The sequence below is a fragment of the Pholcus phalangioides genome, unplaced genomic scaffold (genome assembly GCF_987345545.1).
Source record: "Pholcus phalangioides strain wild (caught in Gottingen) unplaced genomic scaffold, Ppha-v1.0 ptg000004l_1, whole genome shotgun sequence".
Lineage (NCBI taxonomy): Eukaryota > Metazoa > Arthropoda > Arachnida > Araneae > Pholcidae > Pholcus > Pholcus phalangioides.
Genome location: NW_028301597.1, coordinates 13,385,182 through 13,404,352, shown reverse-complemented (window position 1 = coordinate 13,404,352; position 19,171 = coordinate 13,385,182). Strand labels below are relative to the sequence as shown.

Below are 19,171 nucleotides of genomic sequence, written 5' to 3'. Positions count from 1 at the left end.
AAGACTATCCCATGATAAGTATTGTGAGTACTCTTTCCAATGATCCAAATTCTTGAATCTTTTCATACAGATGATTGCTTGTCTCTATAAGCATCCCGAGTAAAGGTTTGAGTGCTTCAGTAGGAGTGGTTTTCATACAGCCAGAGATGGCCATGCAAACCATTCTTTGTAGTTTAGCCAAATCCGACTTAACCGTATTGTACCTTGTTCTGGACCACCAGACAACAGAATCATAAGTAATAATAGGATAGATATGGTCATTGAGTAGATCCAGTGGGTGGCTCTAGGATTTAATCCCCATGTCCTTCCAATAGCATTTCTGCAGGCCCAAAAACTCTCTTAGCTTTGTTCAGACAAAACTCAGGGTGCTTCTTCCAGGTCAGTTTCTAATCTAGATACACATTTAGAAATTTAACCTCATTGGCATATTAAAGAGTTTGACCAAAGAACTTGGATGGTTTTCAAAGAAAGGTCCTTTTTTCTGGTAAAAGCAACCATGGTTGTCTTTTGTGGGTTAACAGAAAGTCCTTCACTGTCACACCATTTTTCAACCTTCCTAAGGGCATCAGACATAATGCTAGATAAAGTATTAATGTACTTGCCCCTAGCGACAATTACAACATCATCAACATAACCAATGCAAGCCATTTCAGATCTAGCCATTTTTTCCAGAAGTGAGTCCACAACTAGACACCACAAGATAGGAGAGAGTACACCTCCCTGCGAGCATCCAGCTTGTACATGAATCATCATGTTATCTCCACATAGAGATGCATTTATGCACTTGAAGGATAACAAATTATTGATCCAATTAATAATTGTCTTATTAACACTTCTTCTCTCAAGAGCTTGAAGAATAGTGTCAATAGGAACCTTATCAAAGGCTTCCTCAATATCAAGAAATACAGCCAATGCTATTTCTTTAACATTCATGTTTCTCTCTGATATGCGAGACAAATTATATAAAGCAGTATCAGTGGTTGCCTGGTTGATAGGCATATTGAAAAGTAGACAGCGGTACTGTCATTAAAACATCCTCTAATATATCTATTGATGAGTTTCTCCATCGTCTTCAGTAAGAAAGACTTGAGACTGATTGGTCTAAAAGATTTAGCCTCGTAGTAATTATCTTTACCAATTTTTGGTATAAAAATTACCTTAGTGTGTCTTCAGGCAGTTGGTACATGCCCAAAAGCAATATATGCTCTGTAGATTCTGCAGAGAATTGGAGTAAGAATTTGTTTACCTTCCTTAAGGAGAGCTGGAACCATTCCATCCTTACCAGGAGTTTTATATGGTTTGAAGGAGTTTATAGCCCACAAAAATAATTTTGTCATACGTGACCACTTTCTTGACTAGATCCTATTTACTCTTACTACAAGTAGTTGTAGAAAGAGCGTGATAACTAGCACTGTTATCAGTCGGAATAGGTCTTGGAAAATGTACTCTAAGCATTTCAGCTAGAGTTTTTTTCCCAGATTCTGTAAATTTACCATTAGGTAGCTTGATGGTATTCAAACTGCAGTTTCTTTCTTTGGACATCATTTTGACCAACCTTGCCATAGCAGGGATATCATTAATATCATCACAATATTTTCTCCCAGAGGCTCTCTTGGAATCTCTGATGGCTTTGTTATAAACAATGAATACAGTTTTTTATATTCCTGCCACTTACCACTTTTTTTTAGCTCTGTTAAAAGCCTTCTACAGCTTTTTCTCATTTTACTCAGCTTTTTTAACCACCAAGGCACTAATTTCCGTGATTCAGCATTGGTAGTCTTACAATTTTGGTGAAAATATTGGAGAATATGTTGCAGCTGGTCAACAGACAGCTCCAAATCGAGTACACAGGAAAACTTTCCAAATTGACCAGATGTCAAGGCCTGAAGATCCTCTTTGTAAGCAACCCAATTAGTTAACCTTGGATTTCTACTTACTGTTACTGTTCTAATTGGTCCTTCAACAGTAAACATGATCAGATGGTGGTCTGACTGCATGATTTCATGCGAGACCTTTTAGTCTTCAATGTGATCATAGCATGAGCTATTACATAATGTAATGCCAATAACCTCACTTCTGTTAACAGTAACAAAAATAGGTTCATTACCTTTATTAAGAATGTACAGATTGTAGTGTAATATATATTCTAAAACAGTGGTTCTCAACCGGGGTCCCTAGGATATTCCAGGGGGGGCCACGGATGAAAATCTCGCTAAAGGGGAGCCACGGCTGCAGATACGGGGGCCACGAAGAAGTTTGTGAAATTAAATTTTTTTTAGTCACTCTGACTAAAACAATTTAATTTCAAACAAAATGCATAGCATATATTTTTTGAAATTTTTCCCTTATTCAAGTAACATTAACATGAAATAAAAAAAGTGGTTCATGTAATCTCTGTGGTTTTACGACTTGGGGGGTGACAGTAGGCCTTGACACAAACTATAGAAGAGGGTTAAGCAAAATGGAGTAACTGTAAAGACAGAAAATTGTGTGTGTTCGAAGACTTTTCATTCAAAGAGGGCTGCCATAAAGAAAGACATTCATTGACACTCTTTTGAGTGCTGGTAGTAAATGTAATCCAAGAAGTAGATGAGTGAAAAATTAAAGCTTGTAAAAAAAAACGCCATGGTTTTTTCATGCAATTACAGGTGAAAAGCCATCTAGTTCAGCACAAAGCTATCTTCAGCCGGCACTGAGTGGTCTGATGGGGAATATATTTATAAAAATCGAATAAAGAATGATTGCTCTGGGGTATTTTTTTTATGAATTTTGAGGGGGGGGGGGGTGCCAATACATTGCCTCTGCTGAATAGAAATAAAGTCGAATTCAGTTCTAACGAACTCCAAGAGACACATGAGGAAAAATATTTGCGAAATTTAATTTTTTTAAACTACATTGCTGTATAAGAAACTGTAAGTGCATAAAATTACTGTTGTTTCAATCGTAAGTGTTCGTGTGCCATTCCTTCCAATTTAACAGGAAAAATGTAATTTTAAACATATTTAAGATGGTCGTAACGTCATTTGGTTTCTGATTAGTTTCTATAAGCAATCCAAGCAGATAATCTATTGGGACTTCCTCTAAGATTGACACCACACCTTTAAAGTTTTTTTAATTGATACTGTAATGCTTCCTATTAACTGCCCTACTACTCAAGCCTGCTGCTGGCCTACTGGCTTGCAACATACTAAATAATTTCAATGCAATTTTCCTATCCTGCAAGAACAATGTTGTGGACATTAGAAAAAAATTCTAAAAGGGCGTATGACCACATTTAAATCTGTTTATTTGAGACTCACTGCATCTGCTGATTTCTCAGAAAAGTGCAATAAATTCTCACGAAAGTCTTCACTTTAAAATGTCCATAACCAGCAATGCGTCTCTTTGTATCTGTTAGCCTAAAATTTATAGTTTTTAGTGTTGATAATGTGCATGCAAAACCAATTCAGCGACGTGTTTTCACAATCTGCAAAAACTGTCAAATTTTGTCATAAAACTGGGAGTGAAGCGTGAATTCCCTTGCTGACAAGTGGAATTTCAAGCCATTTACGCACAACTGAGCCCCTCTTGGCCATTTTCTTTTTTTTTCTTCTCACTCTTTCTTCCTTTTGTTTCCTTCCTAAATTTATAAAAGTGAAAAAAACTGTTTTCAGATTAAATTGCAGAAGTTTAATTACGTTAGTGCAAAAATGTCAACTTTTTTTGGGGGTGGGGGAATACAGTCAACCCCCATTATAATGAATTCCCAGAGACACGAGAAATCACTTCGTAATAACGAAATTTTGTTACAAAGGAATTCCAGATTTTTTGTATTGTTCCTATATGAACTTATCCGGGGAATCAGAAAAGTTTTCGTTAAAACAATATTTTACATGTAAAAGTTACATATTTTACAAAAGTTGTTGCTCTGTGTTTCCCAATGCCAACTAAAATAATTTCACGTTTCTAAGTGCAATATTCACTGATATATGCAAATTCGAGAAATTGAGGAAATTTGGGAAAAAGCAGTGTTAAATGCGGGTAAAATAGTTTCCCCGCATTTAATGCTGTTTTTTTTTCAACTTTCTTCGAATATCGTAGTGAGTATTGCACTTAGAAACGTTGAATTTTTTTTGTTGGAGACAGGGAAACAACTTTTCAATTGGGTTTTGGGGCACAGGGTGTCCGTATAAAAAGTTAACGTTTTTATTTTGATAATTATGCAACCCCTGGCAACATGAATCAGATATCTGAGGTACTACATATTATTCTGGTACTTTTTCCAGCTGGAAGTATGCCTCTAGGACCAATGGTTCGTCAGTAAAATGTCATATGCCCCGTTACCTATGTGCCTTGTATATTAAATATAGTGCGGACTGTTATGTAAAATATTGTGCTATGTTTAAACAACAAATATTGTGTTTTGTGCCAACTCGCATAGTAGGTAAGCTTGTAAAGGTAGCTTGTCATCCAACAAAATATCAGATTTTCACCGTATCGAAATTGAAGTCAACAAATTGATAATTTTCTTATTTGGAAATCTGACTATATTTTCCGATGTGCTTGAAATCCTGATAATGAACCATTATGATCACATGCATAGGCGTATGCAGAATTTTCTCGGGAGGGGGTGGGGCAGGGTTTATGTTTTTTCCTGAAAAATAACACTAATCTTAGCTCATGTGAACACTTTTGTCACTGCATCATTTTTCTGGAATGAATGGTTCAAACAAATATTTAAAAAATTTTCACACATATTTTGTTAATTTTTTGAATTCAGAGTAGGGCTACAACATGAACCTATATCCTTGATACATGTATTATTGTTAAAAATGATGTGAAAGGTTCAACTTTTCAACTGGGACTCATTTGTATGGCTACTCCTTCTCTACTTTTATCCACATGAAGAGAATAAACTTAATAAAACTGCTTGCTACCACTGTTTGCAATTTTTATCATTATAAGAATGCATATTTTGGAAGCTACAACTGACATTTCTCAATGAAACCATAATTATTTACACACAAAAAAACTAGTTTGGAAATACAAATTTCATCCAGTACAGTAACTTGATGACTAAGCACCAAGTTTACATTGATTGAAAATAATATATTCTATTTTTTTTACTGTATTCTGTTTATTTTGCTTTTTCGTTACTTTCATAAATTAAAAATTAATCAAATTAAATTCAAACATATTTATACCAGACAATTTTTGAATAACTATCGTCTAATGGGAAAAGGGGGGGGGGTTGTAGAAAAATAGTCATGTTCACAAGGGGAATGAGAAATGGTTGGAAGAGGGCCATGGACAAAAAAGGTTGAGAACTACTGTTCTAAAAGATCCTCACCTCGTTTATTGCAATCACTGCTCCCCCAAAGAACATGGTGAGCATTAACATCACAACCAAGGATGAGTTTCTTTTTACCCACGCTGCAATACTGGAAAAGTTCATTAGCAGCATTTTTTTTACCTAGTATGGCAGAAGCAGAGCGACTATGATCAAGATTTACTTGAACAGCTTTGATTTTACAATCCATAAAAAATTAGATGATAGTAATAAAATATTTAACCAAGTGGTTTTTTAAAAAAAACAAATCAAAGTGGCCTAAATATAATTTTTTTTTTCCTTAAAAAATATATTGGTTCTTTGTTGACCAAAATTTTCCATTCTTACCACATTTTATACTCTTGGAGACATTCTGATGGTATATCTTTGAATGGTATAAGTGGTTTTTTTCCAAAAAGTCTGATAAAAGTGACCTGAATGTTTTTTTCATATAAAGTATCTTAGTTATTTAAAGTAATATAATACAGAAGTCAAAATTTCTCATTCTTACCACATTTTCAAACCTTAGGCTAAATTCTGATGCTCTATCTTTAGCAAATTCATGAATAAGGATTGCGTTACACATCCAAATGTAATGGTGTATTATCTCTCATGTTTCTTTTTCCCTTCACAAAGAAGCAGCAACAGTAGTGACACCATCATGCTAGGGGCAGGTGGTCCTATAATCCAATAAAGACACCAGCTGTCCCTAAAGGACAAAGACTAGTGTACTAGTAGTTACATTACTTCACATACATTTTCATTTTCTTTCCCATAAGAAGTAGCACATCTTGTACTGTATATCACAGTGTCTTAATATTCAATATAATTATTTTTATACTTTCACCATTAAGCCCAGTTAATCAAGGTTCTACTGTATAGTAGTAACAGGTTTATGAAAAAGAATCAGCTATATGCAGGGTGACAGGGTTGTTTGGTTTAAACCTTGGTTTTAACCAAGTGGTTTTTTTAAAAAAACCAGTTTGGTTTTTTTCAAAAAATCAAATAAAAGTGGCCTAAATATCATTTTTTTCCTTGAAAAATATCATATTGGTTCATTATTAGCCAAAATGTATCATTTTTACCTTATTTTATATCCTTGGAGTACATTCTGATGGTATATCTTTAAATGACATAAGATTTTATAAGTGGTTTTTTTCAAAAAGTCCCATAAAATTGGCCAGAATATATATTTTTTTTTCATATGAAATATCTTAGTTATTTAAAGCTATATACAGAAGCCAAAATTTCTCATTCTTGCCACATTTTCTAACCTTTGGCTACATTCTGATGCTCTATCTTCAGCAAATTCATGAATAAGGATTGCATTACACATCTAAATGTAGTGGTGTATTTCTCTCACAGGTTTCTTTTTCTCTTCACAAAGAAGCAGCAACAGTAGTGACACCATCATGCCAGGGGCACACACACACACAGGTGGTCTTGTATTCCAATAAAGACACCAGCTGTCCTTAAAGGACAAAGACTAGTGTACTAGTAGTTACATTACCTCACATACATTTTCTTTCTCATAAGAAATAGCACATCTCCTACTGTATATCTTCCAGTCTTAACATTCAATAGTTTTTTTTTTATAATTTCATGGTTAAGCCCAGTTAATCAAAGGTTCTACTGTATAGTAGTAACAGATTTATGAAAAATAATCAGCTATATACAGGGTGATTATAATTTAAGTTTTGATTCCAAAACTATACAATAAGTACTGGTCAGAATGACTTGAAAATTTGTATGGATACTCCTGGAGCAATGGAAGTTTCTTTCGCAAAAGGAAAAAAGTGCAATATGTGCAAGTAGATGATGCTGTACACTTGGCCAGCAGTATAATCGATTTTGTGCAAACACATTTCGGCACTTCCACAGCATCAGTGTGTGGATAGAACAACTTCTTGCACATTGCAATACCAGCAAAGCAGCTGCTGAAGACCCATTTTGACAATAACAGAATGCAACTTAACCCTTGCAACTTCTGGCGTGGGGGGTGCCACAAAATGTTATGAGCAGTGGTCAGATTGCATATCCCCTATATGTTAGAAGTTCCTCGGGAATATTAATGGGGGGGGGGGTGGGAGAGGTTGGTTCAATAAAGGTGAATTGCAAGCTCATCCACATCACGACCATGGCATACTCTGTTGTTGAACAAGAAGTTTTGTGCTTTCACCTCATAAACACTGTGGACAACATATTTAACATTTCTTGAGTAAGTTGTAGTTGTTTGATTACTTCGTTTTTTTGTGATGTTTCCATTAATTACGAAATCGTGAAATGCTATAATTATCATTTTGCCATGACAGGCTATCGTTTCCGTTCTGAAAGCAAATTTCCCACGTGTTGGATGTCATTAATTTTATATTTTTAAGTTGTTTTTTTTCCTTTACCCCAAATAAAACTCCATTTTTTCAGGAATATTCATGTCAATTTTCAAGTCATTCTGACAATCATTCTTTTTTTACAGTGTTTTGAAATTAGAACCTTAGTTATAATCACCCTGTATATCGTAAATCATTGCTAATTAATCTGCATTATTTATGCTTCATTAAATACATTATATTCACCTAATTTTTATTAGTTTTTGCAAAATAGCTTCCTAATTAAGTATTACTGAAAGTAACTGGAGAAAAAAACCTTTATATATTATATGATTAATAATAACATTAAAAGAATTTTCAAACAGTGATCGATTGAGTTGCAAAAAATAATTAAATTGCAAAAGTTGGTTTTTGTTAAAATGTAATAAATATTTATTGATTAATTAATATGGGAATAGTGTTAATTACATTAATAAATATTTTATTTTAATTAATTATTAGAAGTTTGAATGATTTTTCAGAAATTTTATTGTTTTTAATGTTAATACTACTTAAAACAAAAAACCGGTTTAAACCAAAAAAACCTGGTTTAAACCAATAAACCCCGGTTTTTTTACCAACCCAGCAGGGTGATTATAAGTAGTTTTGATTCCAAAACTATACAATAAGAACTACTGGTCACAATGACTTGAAAATTTGCATGGATACTCCTGAAGCAATGGAAATTTCTTTGGCAAAGGAAAAGATAAAAAAGTGCAAAATGGCCAAGTACAGGATCATCTAACTGTACTTGGCCAACAGGATAATACCATTTTGTGTAACCACATCATTTCGGCACTTCAAACACATCAGTGTGCGGATAGTACAACTTTTATCAAGATGCACATTGCAATACCGGCAAAGCAGCTGCTGAAGAAACATTTTGACAATAACAGGATGACATGACGCTTAGCCATCAGTTCACCTGACCTTAACCCTTGCAACTTCTAGCTGTGGGGGGGGGGGGGGGGGACCTCAAAATGTTATGAACAGTGGTCGAATTGCAAACTCTGGTGAATTGCAAGCACATCCATATCATGACAATGGCATACTCTGATCTGTTATTGGACAAGCATTTTTGTGCTTTCGGTGTGTGGATAGAACAATTTCTATCAAGATGTACATCGCAATACCAGTAAAGCAGCTGCTGAAGACCCATTTTGACAATAACTGGATGCAACTTAACCCTTGCGACTTCTGGCTGTGGGGGTACCTCAAAATGTTATGAACAGTGGTCGGATTGCCAACTTTGGTGAATTGCAATCTCCAGTACATCCCCTATATGTCAGAAGTTCCTCAGAAATATTAACATGGGGGCACGTTTGGTTTAATGAAGGTGGATTGCAAGCGCATCCACGTCATGACCATGGCATATTCTGATCTGTTGTTGAACAAGAGTTTTTGTGCTTTCACCTCATAACCAGAACACAATGAACAACATATTTAACATTTCTTAAGTAAGTTGTAGTTTTATTTCTTCAATTACTTCATTTTTGTAATTTTTCGCACAATGCTAATTAAGTTATCATTTTGCCCTGACTGGCTATCATTTTCATTCTGTGAGCAAAATTCCCATGTGTTGGATGATTACAGTGTCGTTAATTTTACATTTTTAAATATTTTTTTTCCTTTACCATTTAAAATTCCATTGCTTCAGGAATATTCATGTAAATTTCATTTATTTATTTATTCATTCATTATTGCTTGGCCGAGGCCTATACAAGAGGATGCGGAAATTATGTATGATGAAAATGACAGTTGATGGTACATGAAAATTCAGAAATCATAGTACAATCTAAAATATTTGATGGTAAGTTGTTCCAGTCGATAATAGTTTTTGGGAAGAAATTAAATTTGTGACAATATGAAGAGGCAAAGATGGGCTGTTGGATATTGAGTTGGCACTTGAGTTCTGATATGAAGACAGATGAAGTCCAAGAGTTAAAAATGAAGCGAGTGGACTTATTTTGGATAGATTCTAATTTGTCTATGTTGGTTTGAGTGTGGCCCAGACCTCACAAGCATAAGAGAGAATAAAAAGAATATATGTCTGGTAGCGAGACGGACATGATGGGTGGAGTTTTTCAAATTACGACGAAGGAAAATGGGTTTTTGGAGACATTTATTAAACGTATAATCAACGTGAAGATTCCAGCGGAGATCGGAAGAGATTATGCCCAGGTATTTATAATAGGAAACCTCAGAGATCAAAGAATTGTTTATCGAGTAAGAGAAATCGTGGGGAATTCTTTTACAGGTAACTTTCATGAAAACTGTTTTTGAGAAGTTGAGGGGCAGATTCCAGGTTGAGCACCATTCGTAAATAATGTTAAGGTTGTGTTGGAAAGATTCTTGGTCGGAAAGATTGGACACTGTTTTGTAGATGACAATCGTCAGCGAAGAGTCTGATACGGCAGTTTAAGGAGTCCGGTAGGTCATTTATGTAAGTTAGAAATAGAGTAATGGCGAGAAGACCGAGCCCTGGGGGTGTACCACACATAATATGAAGAAAAGGGGAGTTCTGGCCCTTGAATGAGACAAACTGGCTACGGTTAATGAGGAAGGCTTCCACCCATTTAAGAAGTTGAACATTTAGTCCGAGATTTGAGAGTTTTAGGAGAAGTTTATTGTGGGGCACCCTGTCAAATGCTTTAGAAAAATCTAGGAAAATGATATCGGATTGGAGGTTTCTGTCAATGGTGTTTGATAAGTCATGTATGAAGAGTGTTAACTGGGTAGATACAGATAAAACGATATAAAGCCATGTTGGTTGGGATAGAAAAAGTTAGTCGAGTCGAGGTGAGTATGGATTTCCTTGGTAATTATGTGTTCAAAGAGCTTGCAGCAAGAGGAAATGAGGGCGATAGGTCTAAAATTAAGTGGGTAAGACATTGAACCTGATTTATGGATGGGAGTTATCTTATTAATTTTCTAGTCAGAGGGAAGGTTAGATGTGTTCAGTGAGACCTTGAAAATAATGAGGAGATAGTTATTAATTTCATCTGTGCAGAATTTGAGGATATTATTTGGGATCCCATAAGGGCCACTAGAGTGGGGTTTTAGTTTTTTTAAAAGATTCAGGAGACCAGCTTCAGAGAAGGAGATGGGACTAGAATTGTAAAGTGAATCAGAAAAGAAGTATTGGGGGGAGTGGCATCGAGGGAAAAAACAGACAAGGAGGCTCGGTTAAATTCAGAGGCAATGTTATGGGGAGAAGTTAGGTCCGAGTTGGGAGTTTTGAGTGAGGGGGTGCTGGCTGTTTTGGGGACGGAGAAAATTCCAGAATTTTGAGGGATTTGTTTTAAGATAGGTAGGCAACGATTTGGTCAAGTAACTGGAGTTATGGTGAAAAATGAGGTTTTTGAGGTTATGAGTGGAGACAGATTTTGGTTCTGAGGGTAGGAGAGTCGTTGAATTTCAGTTTGGAGACATCACGTTGAATTCTTTTTTTCAGATAGATAATGTCGCGGTTGATCCATGGGTTAATCCACGTTTGAATTTGGGGAGAATGGGTGACCCTAGGACCGGGGTTAGACTCGATATCACCGGAGAGCTAAAGCAGTAGAAACAAGTGGGTAGGTGGAAGAAAAAACTGCTTATCGAGAGGAACAACCCTAAACAAAAAATGGCCAAGTTGGCCCAAGATATTAAAAAACATGTGATTGGTAGAGGAATTAAGAGAGGAACAAAAATATGATACATAAGATAATCAAATAAAGAATGCGAGATCGACGTGGGTAGAATACAATCAAAAAACTTGTAAAGAGGAAAAACAAATAAAATCTGAAGTGTAACATATATAAAAATAAAACCGACCTGTAGGAATAATAACAGCGGTTTTAACATCATGTGAACAGGGAATACGTCAATCACACATCCTGCGATGTACTGTAGAAAGCTGGTTATATAGAGTCCAGGAAACGCTGCATGTTTGGGAGGGAACAGGTTCCAGGTGGCAGCAGCAGGTGGTATGAAGCAAGTCCACTTTGAGTGTGGGGGGCACGCTGACCCGAAAATGAAAGCGAAGAACAGGGTTTGCATCGGGAAGTGGAAGAAAGGTCAGCAAGTGATGATCCGGTAGCATTTTGGTAAAAGAACCATCTGATGATAATTCTTTTTTTAAGTGTTTTGAAATCAGAACTTTAGTTACAATCACCCCATATATCGTAAATCATTGCTAATAAATCTGCATTATTTATGCTTCATTAAATATATTATATTCACCTACTTTTTTTATAGTAGTTTTTGCAAAATAGCTTCCTAATTAAACATACTGAAAGTAACTAGAGAAAAAATCTTTATATTATATGGTTAATAATAACATTAAGAATTTTCAAACACACAGTAATCCATTGAGTGAAGAAAAAAATAACTAAATTGCAAAAGTGGATTTTTGTTAAAATGTAAGAAATATTTGTAAATTAATTAATGTGGGAATTGTGTTAATTGCATTAATAAGCATTTTATTTTAATTAATTGGAAGTTTGAATGATTTTTCAGAAATTTTATTGTTTTTAATGTTAATGCTATTTAGGGTTTTTTTTTTCCTAACCCTGCCCCCCACTCCTCAGATTTCAACTCTGGGCTGTAACGGTTGATCCGCCTCAGCAAGGTAACAGGCTCTGTGGTGTATGTATCCTTTGTTTTGAAGGCGATCTTGACAATCTTCGGCAACTCCTTGTCACTCAAGACCCTGAATGCCTCGCCACTCAAATTTGCCTATTAGCATGGAAGGTGGTTTTCACCCATTTTACTGTTTCAGCATCATCACAGTAGATCATCAGTGTTCCACCAGTTAAGGTTGATCCTGAATCTTAGGAAGATGACTTCTCGTAGGGATCAGATCAATCTTCCCAAGGATCTCTTGCTGAATGAGATCCACATTCTCTTTCTATAGTTTTTGTGAGGGAAATGCTTCTCTCACAACTGCCATTTTGGTGCTTTGGACCACTTGGGCAAATGTCCTAGGACGAGACTCCGTCTTTGGCTTCTTTGCAGTGGTCACTGCCTTTGCAGTAGGTGAGGCATCTATTCTAAGTCGTTTTGCTCCACCACCAGTCTTCACAGCTTTCAGCACTACACATAACAAGCATTACACAGAAACAAACTTCACGTCAGGTTTCACTACTCGTACACGCACATTCCCGCATGTACCAATTCGTTAGAGTTTCCATAGAGGAATATGGATGAGGTGTATGGGTGTGGTTTAGTAGTACATTAACCCTTGACTTGCATTGTGAAAATTCTGTGTGTAACTGCCATTGTGGTGCTATTTTAACCCTAACAAGTATTTATTCTTTTAAAAAATCAACAAAAAGAGTTTTCAATGAAAAAGCAATGGGTTTTTTACACGACTTCATTCATCTATCAATCAAGTCACTAAATAATTTTTCAATTTTCTTTGATTATTATCTCAAAATGATTACTCTTTCAAAGACATACATTTAATAGAAATGGATGGATAAATGAATTTTGAAATTATTTTTAAATTACATATCACCACCTTATAATGAAACCCTTATATTAGTGGTTTTTTTTTCTTTTTTTGAAAATGGCGTTTTGGCGGTTTTAGATAGAGAACACCATCTCACCTATTACAGATTTTATAAAAAAAAAAATTACCCCCCATTTTTGTGTTCTAATTAAAATTTACCCCATTATTCAATGGGACATCCCATCCATTTATTGGCTCTTTCTGTAGGGAATTTTTGATAAGGTGACAATATATTCAATTTTTTAATGTAATTTTCATAATTAAAAAATTAAATGTTTAAAATATACTCAGGAAATGAAATTTACTAATTCAAATAATACAAATACGAAGGCCACAACAGACAAAATGCTTAATGAGACGGCTAAAAAAAAATTCCCATAAAAAATATAGATAAAATGAAATATTATTTACCATATTTTCACAAGCCTCAAAGTTAGCCTCATTTAAAGTCAAAACACTATCCTTGCAAACAACACCACAACATGTTGATCTTATGTACGATTCACTGGCAGCACTATCCTCATGCTCAGTCATGGATACCTAATATTTCAAGATTAATTTGAAATCATCAAAATAACTGACACTCTTCTGAGATGCCATTCCGATGTGAACGCTTTGACCATCACGCAAAAAAGCCTTAAGCAAATGGTGAGGTGGATCAACCAGCTTGAAAGGTACTGATAACAGGATAGACCAGATAAATTTCTTTCTCAAGGGGTGGCAAGACAAGCAATGCATTTGGCTAAAATGATCCCCACCGCTCCAGTTAAAGATTAACGAAAGTCATCCAGTTTTCGTGATACACATTAGATGGTTCCATTCTAACTTCTCATAATTTCTAAATTTTAAAAAAAAGTTTTAGCTCAACTCTTAAGTGCTCAAACTGGGTCATTTTTGTCAGAGAAGATACCTTTTAAACTAGGAGGAAAAAAATATTGTGCATCTAAGGGTTAAAGGGAAAAAATCTTGTTTCTTAACAGTATAAAAAAAAAAAAAAACATTTGGAAAGAATTTAAATTCGAAACAGAAACAGACTTTTATGTTGGACAAAAAATGAGTTGTCCCATTTCCATGCATCCTCTTCGACTAAACAGGATGTATCAGTGTCCTTTTTGCTTCTAGATATACCTATCAATTGTTTATTGTCACCAGATAACCTTATCCGATGTGATCACATTAAGCAGCATGCACTGTGTTTAAGTGTTTGTTGAGTTTTTTATTTATATGTACAGTGTTTTCTTATGGCAGTTGAGTAGCTACTCTCATATTCCGTGTGTATCTTCACAGATTAAAGTATAACCATCACTGTCTAATGAAATATTGAAGCCAATTTTTTTACTTGAATTTAGGTGTTGCATTGACAGATTTTGCTGGTTCCAATCGAGAAGTGGCAGAAACTACATCAAAAGAGATTGGAAAAAAACGAGTATGAGTGGCAACGTGAATAAAAAAAATCGAACAAGCTGCATGAAACTGAAGTCTTTGGATAAAAAAAGTGGCACAAGTAATTACAGGAATAGGAAAAACAGAGCCGAAAGTATTGAAAACAAAAGAATTTTGAGAAGTAGCATCAGAGGAATGAGGACATCAAGTAGGATCAGAAACAATGAAACTGAACATCCCAGAAATCTCGTGAAGAACAAATGTCCCAGAGTGAAACATTCCCCCAACGAAGGATCAGGCAATAGAAAGACTAAAATGCCAGGGAGGGTAACAAGAAGAAATTCTTTCATTCAAAGACAAATGTCCCGAAAAAATGCAGAGGGATCTGTAAGAGGTACGGCTAGAACAACTCACGAGGTGAACAGCAAAAAATCTAGAAAAACAACAATGGCACAGTCGTCCAGAAGTCGAATAGGGCAACCATATGATGCAGGAACATCTGGACAAAGAGAAACACAAAATTCTTTTAGGAGAAATGAAACATTGACTAGTGAAATGACTGAAGGAAGAGAACAATCAACTGCAGGGCCTGCAGATGTGGAAGCAATGGTTGTTGAAAACAGAGGTGATAGGCAATCAGAAAGTTCAAGCACAATGCCCATAGATCTGAGGATGGCTCAGCAAGAATTTGTGAGGGAAATGGAATTGGAAATTAGAGAAATCGGGAGGCTCGTGGAAGCAATGGGCAGAGATTTTATCAGAGAGATAGCTGAAGTGGAAAGAGAAGCTGGAAGAGATCACAGGGACTCAGCGAGGGGATTTCAAGCGGTTTTACATGACGCACGTAGAATGATGGAAGACAGAATTACCGAAATAACAAATCAAATGATTCTAAACATAAATAATTCACCAACAAATAACACTGATAGGTCAAGTAGTGAGATAGGCCTATGGAGTCTAGCAACATCTATCCTTCGAGATGCTAGACAGTCTGAAGAACTTGGAACTTGGATCGCAGTAAGACTTTAATGCTTTTAGTTTTGTTCATTTTTTTTAACACCTTAGCCAGTCATCTGGTTATTATGGCCATACATAATAGGGGTGCTTACAATGGCAAATGCTGTCATGCAGATTTTTCTGCCTTTATCAAATGCATATGACTGAATAATTTCTCATACAGCTGCTGCCACCTGCACAGCCATCCTTCTACTTTATTATCTCACCACTAGATAGAGTTTAGCAATTATATTTTAAGGTCTGAGATTATTATCACTATTATCTTCATCATGCTTTGCAAGAGCATCCCAAAGCATTTTGTTTTTCTTTTAATTTTTGGTTCCCTTGCGCATTCGTTTTATTTTACTCGTATATCTTTTAGCTTTCTTTCTTCAAACTGCGCACAACTCTGATCTATTGCCATGGGCAATTTACTACCGATTGAGTTGTGACAGAAGTGTGGGTATGTGTACCTAACAGCCTGAGTGTGTATATAGCAGGTGTGCAAGAGCTGCACCAAACTGCGCCGAAACGGTTCTCTTGCTACATAGTGCGCCAAGGCGCAGAATCCCTGCGCATTTGCACCAATTCTTGTTTGTGGTTCGCGGAGGTACCGTTAATCCACTGTAGTGCGTCAAATACCCGGAATTTAGGAAAAAGAAACATGAAAATTTTGTTCATGGGATGTGGAACAAGATATGGAGGGGAAAACTTCAATTTTTTTCAGTTCCCACAAAATCTACCACAATCGCGTTATCTCGTGACCTCGAAAGTAGTTGTACTACTTTGAAGTAGTCCAATAATGGTATAACCCGCAGGCTATCAAAGTCCCTGAATGAATATGCAGAATTTTCCGATTTCGGGAAGCGTTTTTTCTCCTGCGGGTTATATACTGAAAATAACGGTAATTTCTACGCTACCAACCTGCGTTCAAAGACAGCATATCTACGGCGTAAACTCGCTTTATTTCCCTCAAGATTGCAAGTGCACCTTTGCGAAGAATTGAAAAGGGGATTGGTTTACTCGTTTAAATTACCGAAATTTTTCAGAGATCGTTGGGAAAAAATGGGATCTGTAAAAACTCCAGCTAAAATATCCACAGTTTTGTAGTCTAGCCACTATGCAGTCATGTGGTTATCGTTGGTGGTTGCCGGTCGTGACAATATCACATCGCGAAAATCCGGATTTGGCGAACAGAGCCGGCTCGAGGAAAAAATCTCTACCCATGCAGAATCTATTTTTGGCGCTACTAATCATGTTTTTTTTTTTTTTGATCGACAAAGCGTTTTTCACCCTTTTAACTCCACTTGGTACATTTATATATTTACTAATAATCAATGTATAAAATTCCCACTAGACCCACCTGTCCCTCCATCCTCCCAGTTGCTGCCCTGCATCTATCCTCCAAACTGGTAATGCGTGCATTTGAAGCTTGCATTTGTGCCTCGAAGTTGGGAACCAGGTGGTGGTGGGGTTTGAACCTGGTTCCTCACAATGCGAGTCCATCACTTGAGCACCACAGTGGCAGATCTTTTAACAAAAGTTAAGCTGCTATGAATCCACATAAATCCATCAGCAATGTTTCTTACAGTCACAAAACATATTATGAACCTAACCCCCATGCCCCCTCCCTACAAGGGTGGGGCTGACGGGGCTCTAGCCTTGTGGCCCAGGATGATTCTCATTTTTTTTTTCACTATGAATTCATCATAAAGAAGCCCTGTGAAAGTAGTCTGGGGACCTTTCTACAGTCATAATTGGGGGTGTCCTATCATGTAACACATTCCTCAATGTTTATATTTTTTGTAAAGGACTCTCTCAGCAACAATGCATCACATGGGGTATTTGACACTTTCTACCACATAAGAATGCACTTTTCTTGTGTTTGCGACTTTTTACTTCCAGTGCAATAGTCATAAAATGCAATAGACATGAAATGCAATAGAAAATTTTCAATTAAATAATATGTGTTATGCAAAATATAATCCCAGCACCTTACAACAATTTTGATGCTTACACTTACCAAGTCCTTTGGTGAGCATGTCAGCAAGCATGTCCAAAGATGATAAGTATTTTGCATCGATAATGCAATTTTCATAATTTCACGAACATAATGGTAACATATATATTGATATGCTTGCTTCTAGCATGGAACACAGGATTGCGCAAAAGTTCTGCTGCTTAATAATTGTCACAAAACACAGTCATGGATGCAGTCAATAAACTTGAAGACAATTCACAGATTAAATTCTTCAAATACACTGTCTCTGTCGCAGCTTCGGATAATGCCATGTACTCTGCTTCAGTCAATGATAAAGCAACACTTCACTGTTTTCTAGATTCCCAAGTAATGGCTTCAGCGAGTAGGAACGCATATCCAGAGTATGACCTTTTATCATTGATGTCTGAAGCCCAGTCGGCATCCACATACGTAGTCAGTGGCTTTCCAGAGTGCTTGAATGTGAAACCTTGATCCATGGTGCCATTGAGGTATCTCAGAATTCTCTTTGCTGCAACCCAATGACATTTTTCGAGGCTGTTGTTGAATTGGCTGAGAAAATTCACAGCATGCGTGGTGTCAGGTCTAGTTGCCACAGACAGATACATCAGAGCATGGCCCCAACATCCTGAAGCAGAGATCCTAGGCTGGGATCTTTTACAGGCCCCTTAATGATGAATTTATCGCGTGAAAAAACAAAAAAAAGATGAAAATCATCCCGGACCCCAGGGCTGGAGCCTTGTCAGCCCACCCCTTGGGGGGGGGGGCATGCATCAGATAACCAATCAGACTGGTATAGAATGCCTTTCATGTTTTGGATTTTTCCACATCATTTTCGGAACACATCTCTCTGGTTAGCTTGATGCTGCTTTCCATCAGTGTAGATACAGGCCTGTCGTCTCGCATCTTGAATTTCCTCAAGATATCCTTGGTGTGCTTCTTTTGAGACACTTTGATACAGTCCTTGTTTTTTTCAAATTTGATGCCAGACAAAATAATGCAGTTTATCAAGATCCTTCATCTTGAAACAATTAAGAATTTGTGAGATTATCCCTAATGATTTTATAGTTCTATTTAGAATTTGTAAACACAATTAGATCATCAACATATACAATGATGATTGTTTTGTGGCAGATGTTTTTTGACATACACACTCTTATCAGAATTGATATGATGGAAATTCAAAGACTTCAATCAATTTCTTGTACTACTGTCTTCCGGATTGTTTCAAGAATTCGTTTTGAAATCCATTTGGAATTTTTTCATGTAGATTTTGTCATTTAAATCACCATTCAAACATGCCATCACAAAGTCTTGTTGATAACCCATAAGACCATTTTCAACTGCATAGGTGATTATAGTTCTTATTGAACTCAGCCTTGCCACAGGCGAAAAAATTTCTGCAAACTCCACTCCAGGTACTTGAACACAACCTTTGGTGACGAGCCTTGCTTTGTATTTTTCCACTCTTCTGTCAGGTTTGTACTTCAATTTCAGTACCCTTTTGCAACCAATCATCTTTTTGTTTCTTGGTCTATTGACGATTTCCCATGCTTTCTCTTGGGTGTTAAGGCATCATATTCATAGCTCATGGCTTGCTTCTATTGCTCTCTATGCGGCCCACG

At 36.3% G+C, this 19,171-nt stretch overlaps 1 protein-coding gene across 6 annotated transcripts in view; it reads left to right on the top strand.

The window, feature by feature from the left end:
* The window catches only part of LOC149086561 (uncharacterized), a 51,836-nt gene that overhangs the window by 6,407 nt on the left and 26,258 nt on the right, over positions 1-19,171 (top strand). For 4 of the 6 annotated variants that reach the window (XM_089256036.1, XM_089256039.1, XM_089256035.1 and 1 more), the window contains exon 2: positions 14,518-15,568. In XM_089256036.1, the coding sequence (XP_089112162.1) occupies positions 14,597-15,568 (972 nt within the window). In that variant the 5' untranslated portion in view covers positions 14,518-14,596. Of the gene's footprint in view, positions 1-7,422; positions 7,527-8,667; positions 9,132-14,517; positions 15,569-19,171 lie in introns of those variants that run through there. The other 2 variants (XM_089256038.1, XM_089256037.1) reach the window with 2 other exon arrangements.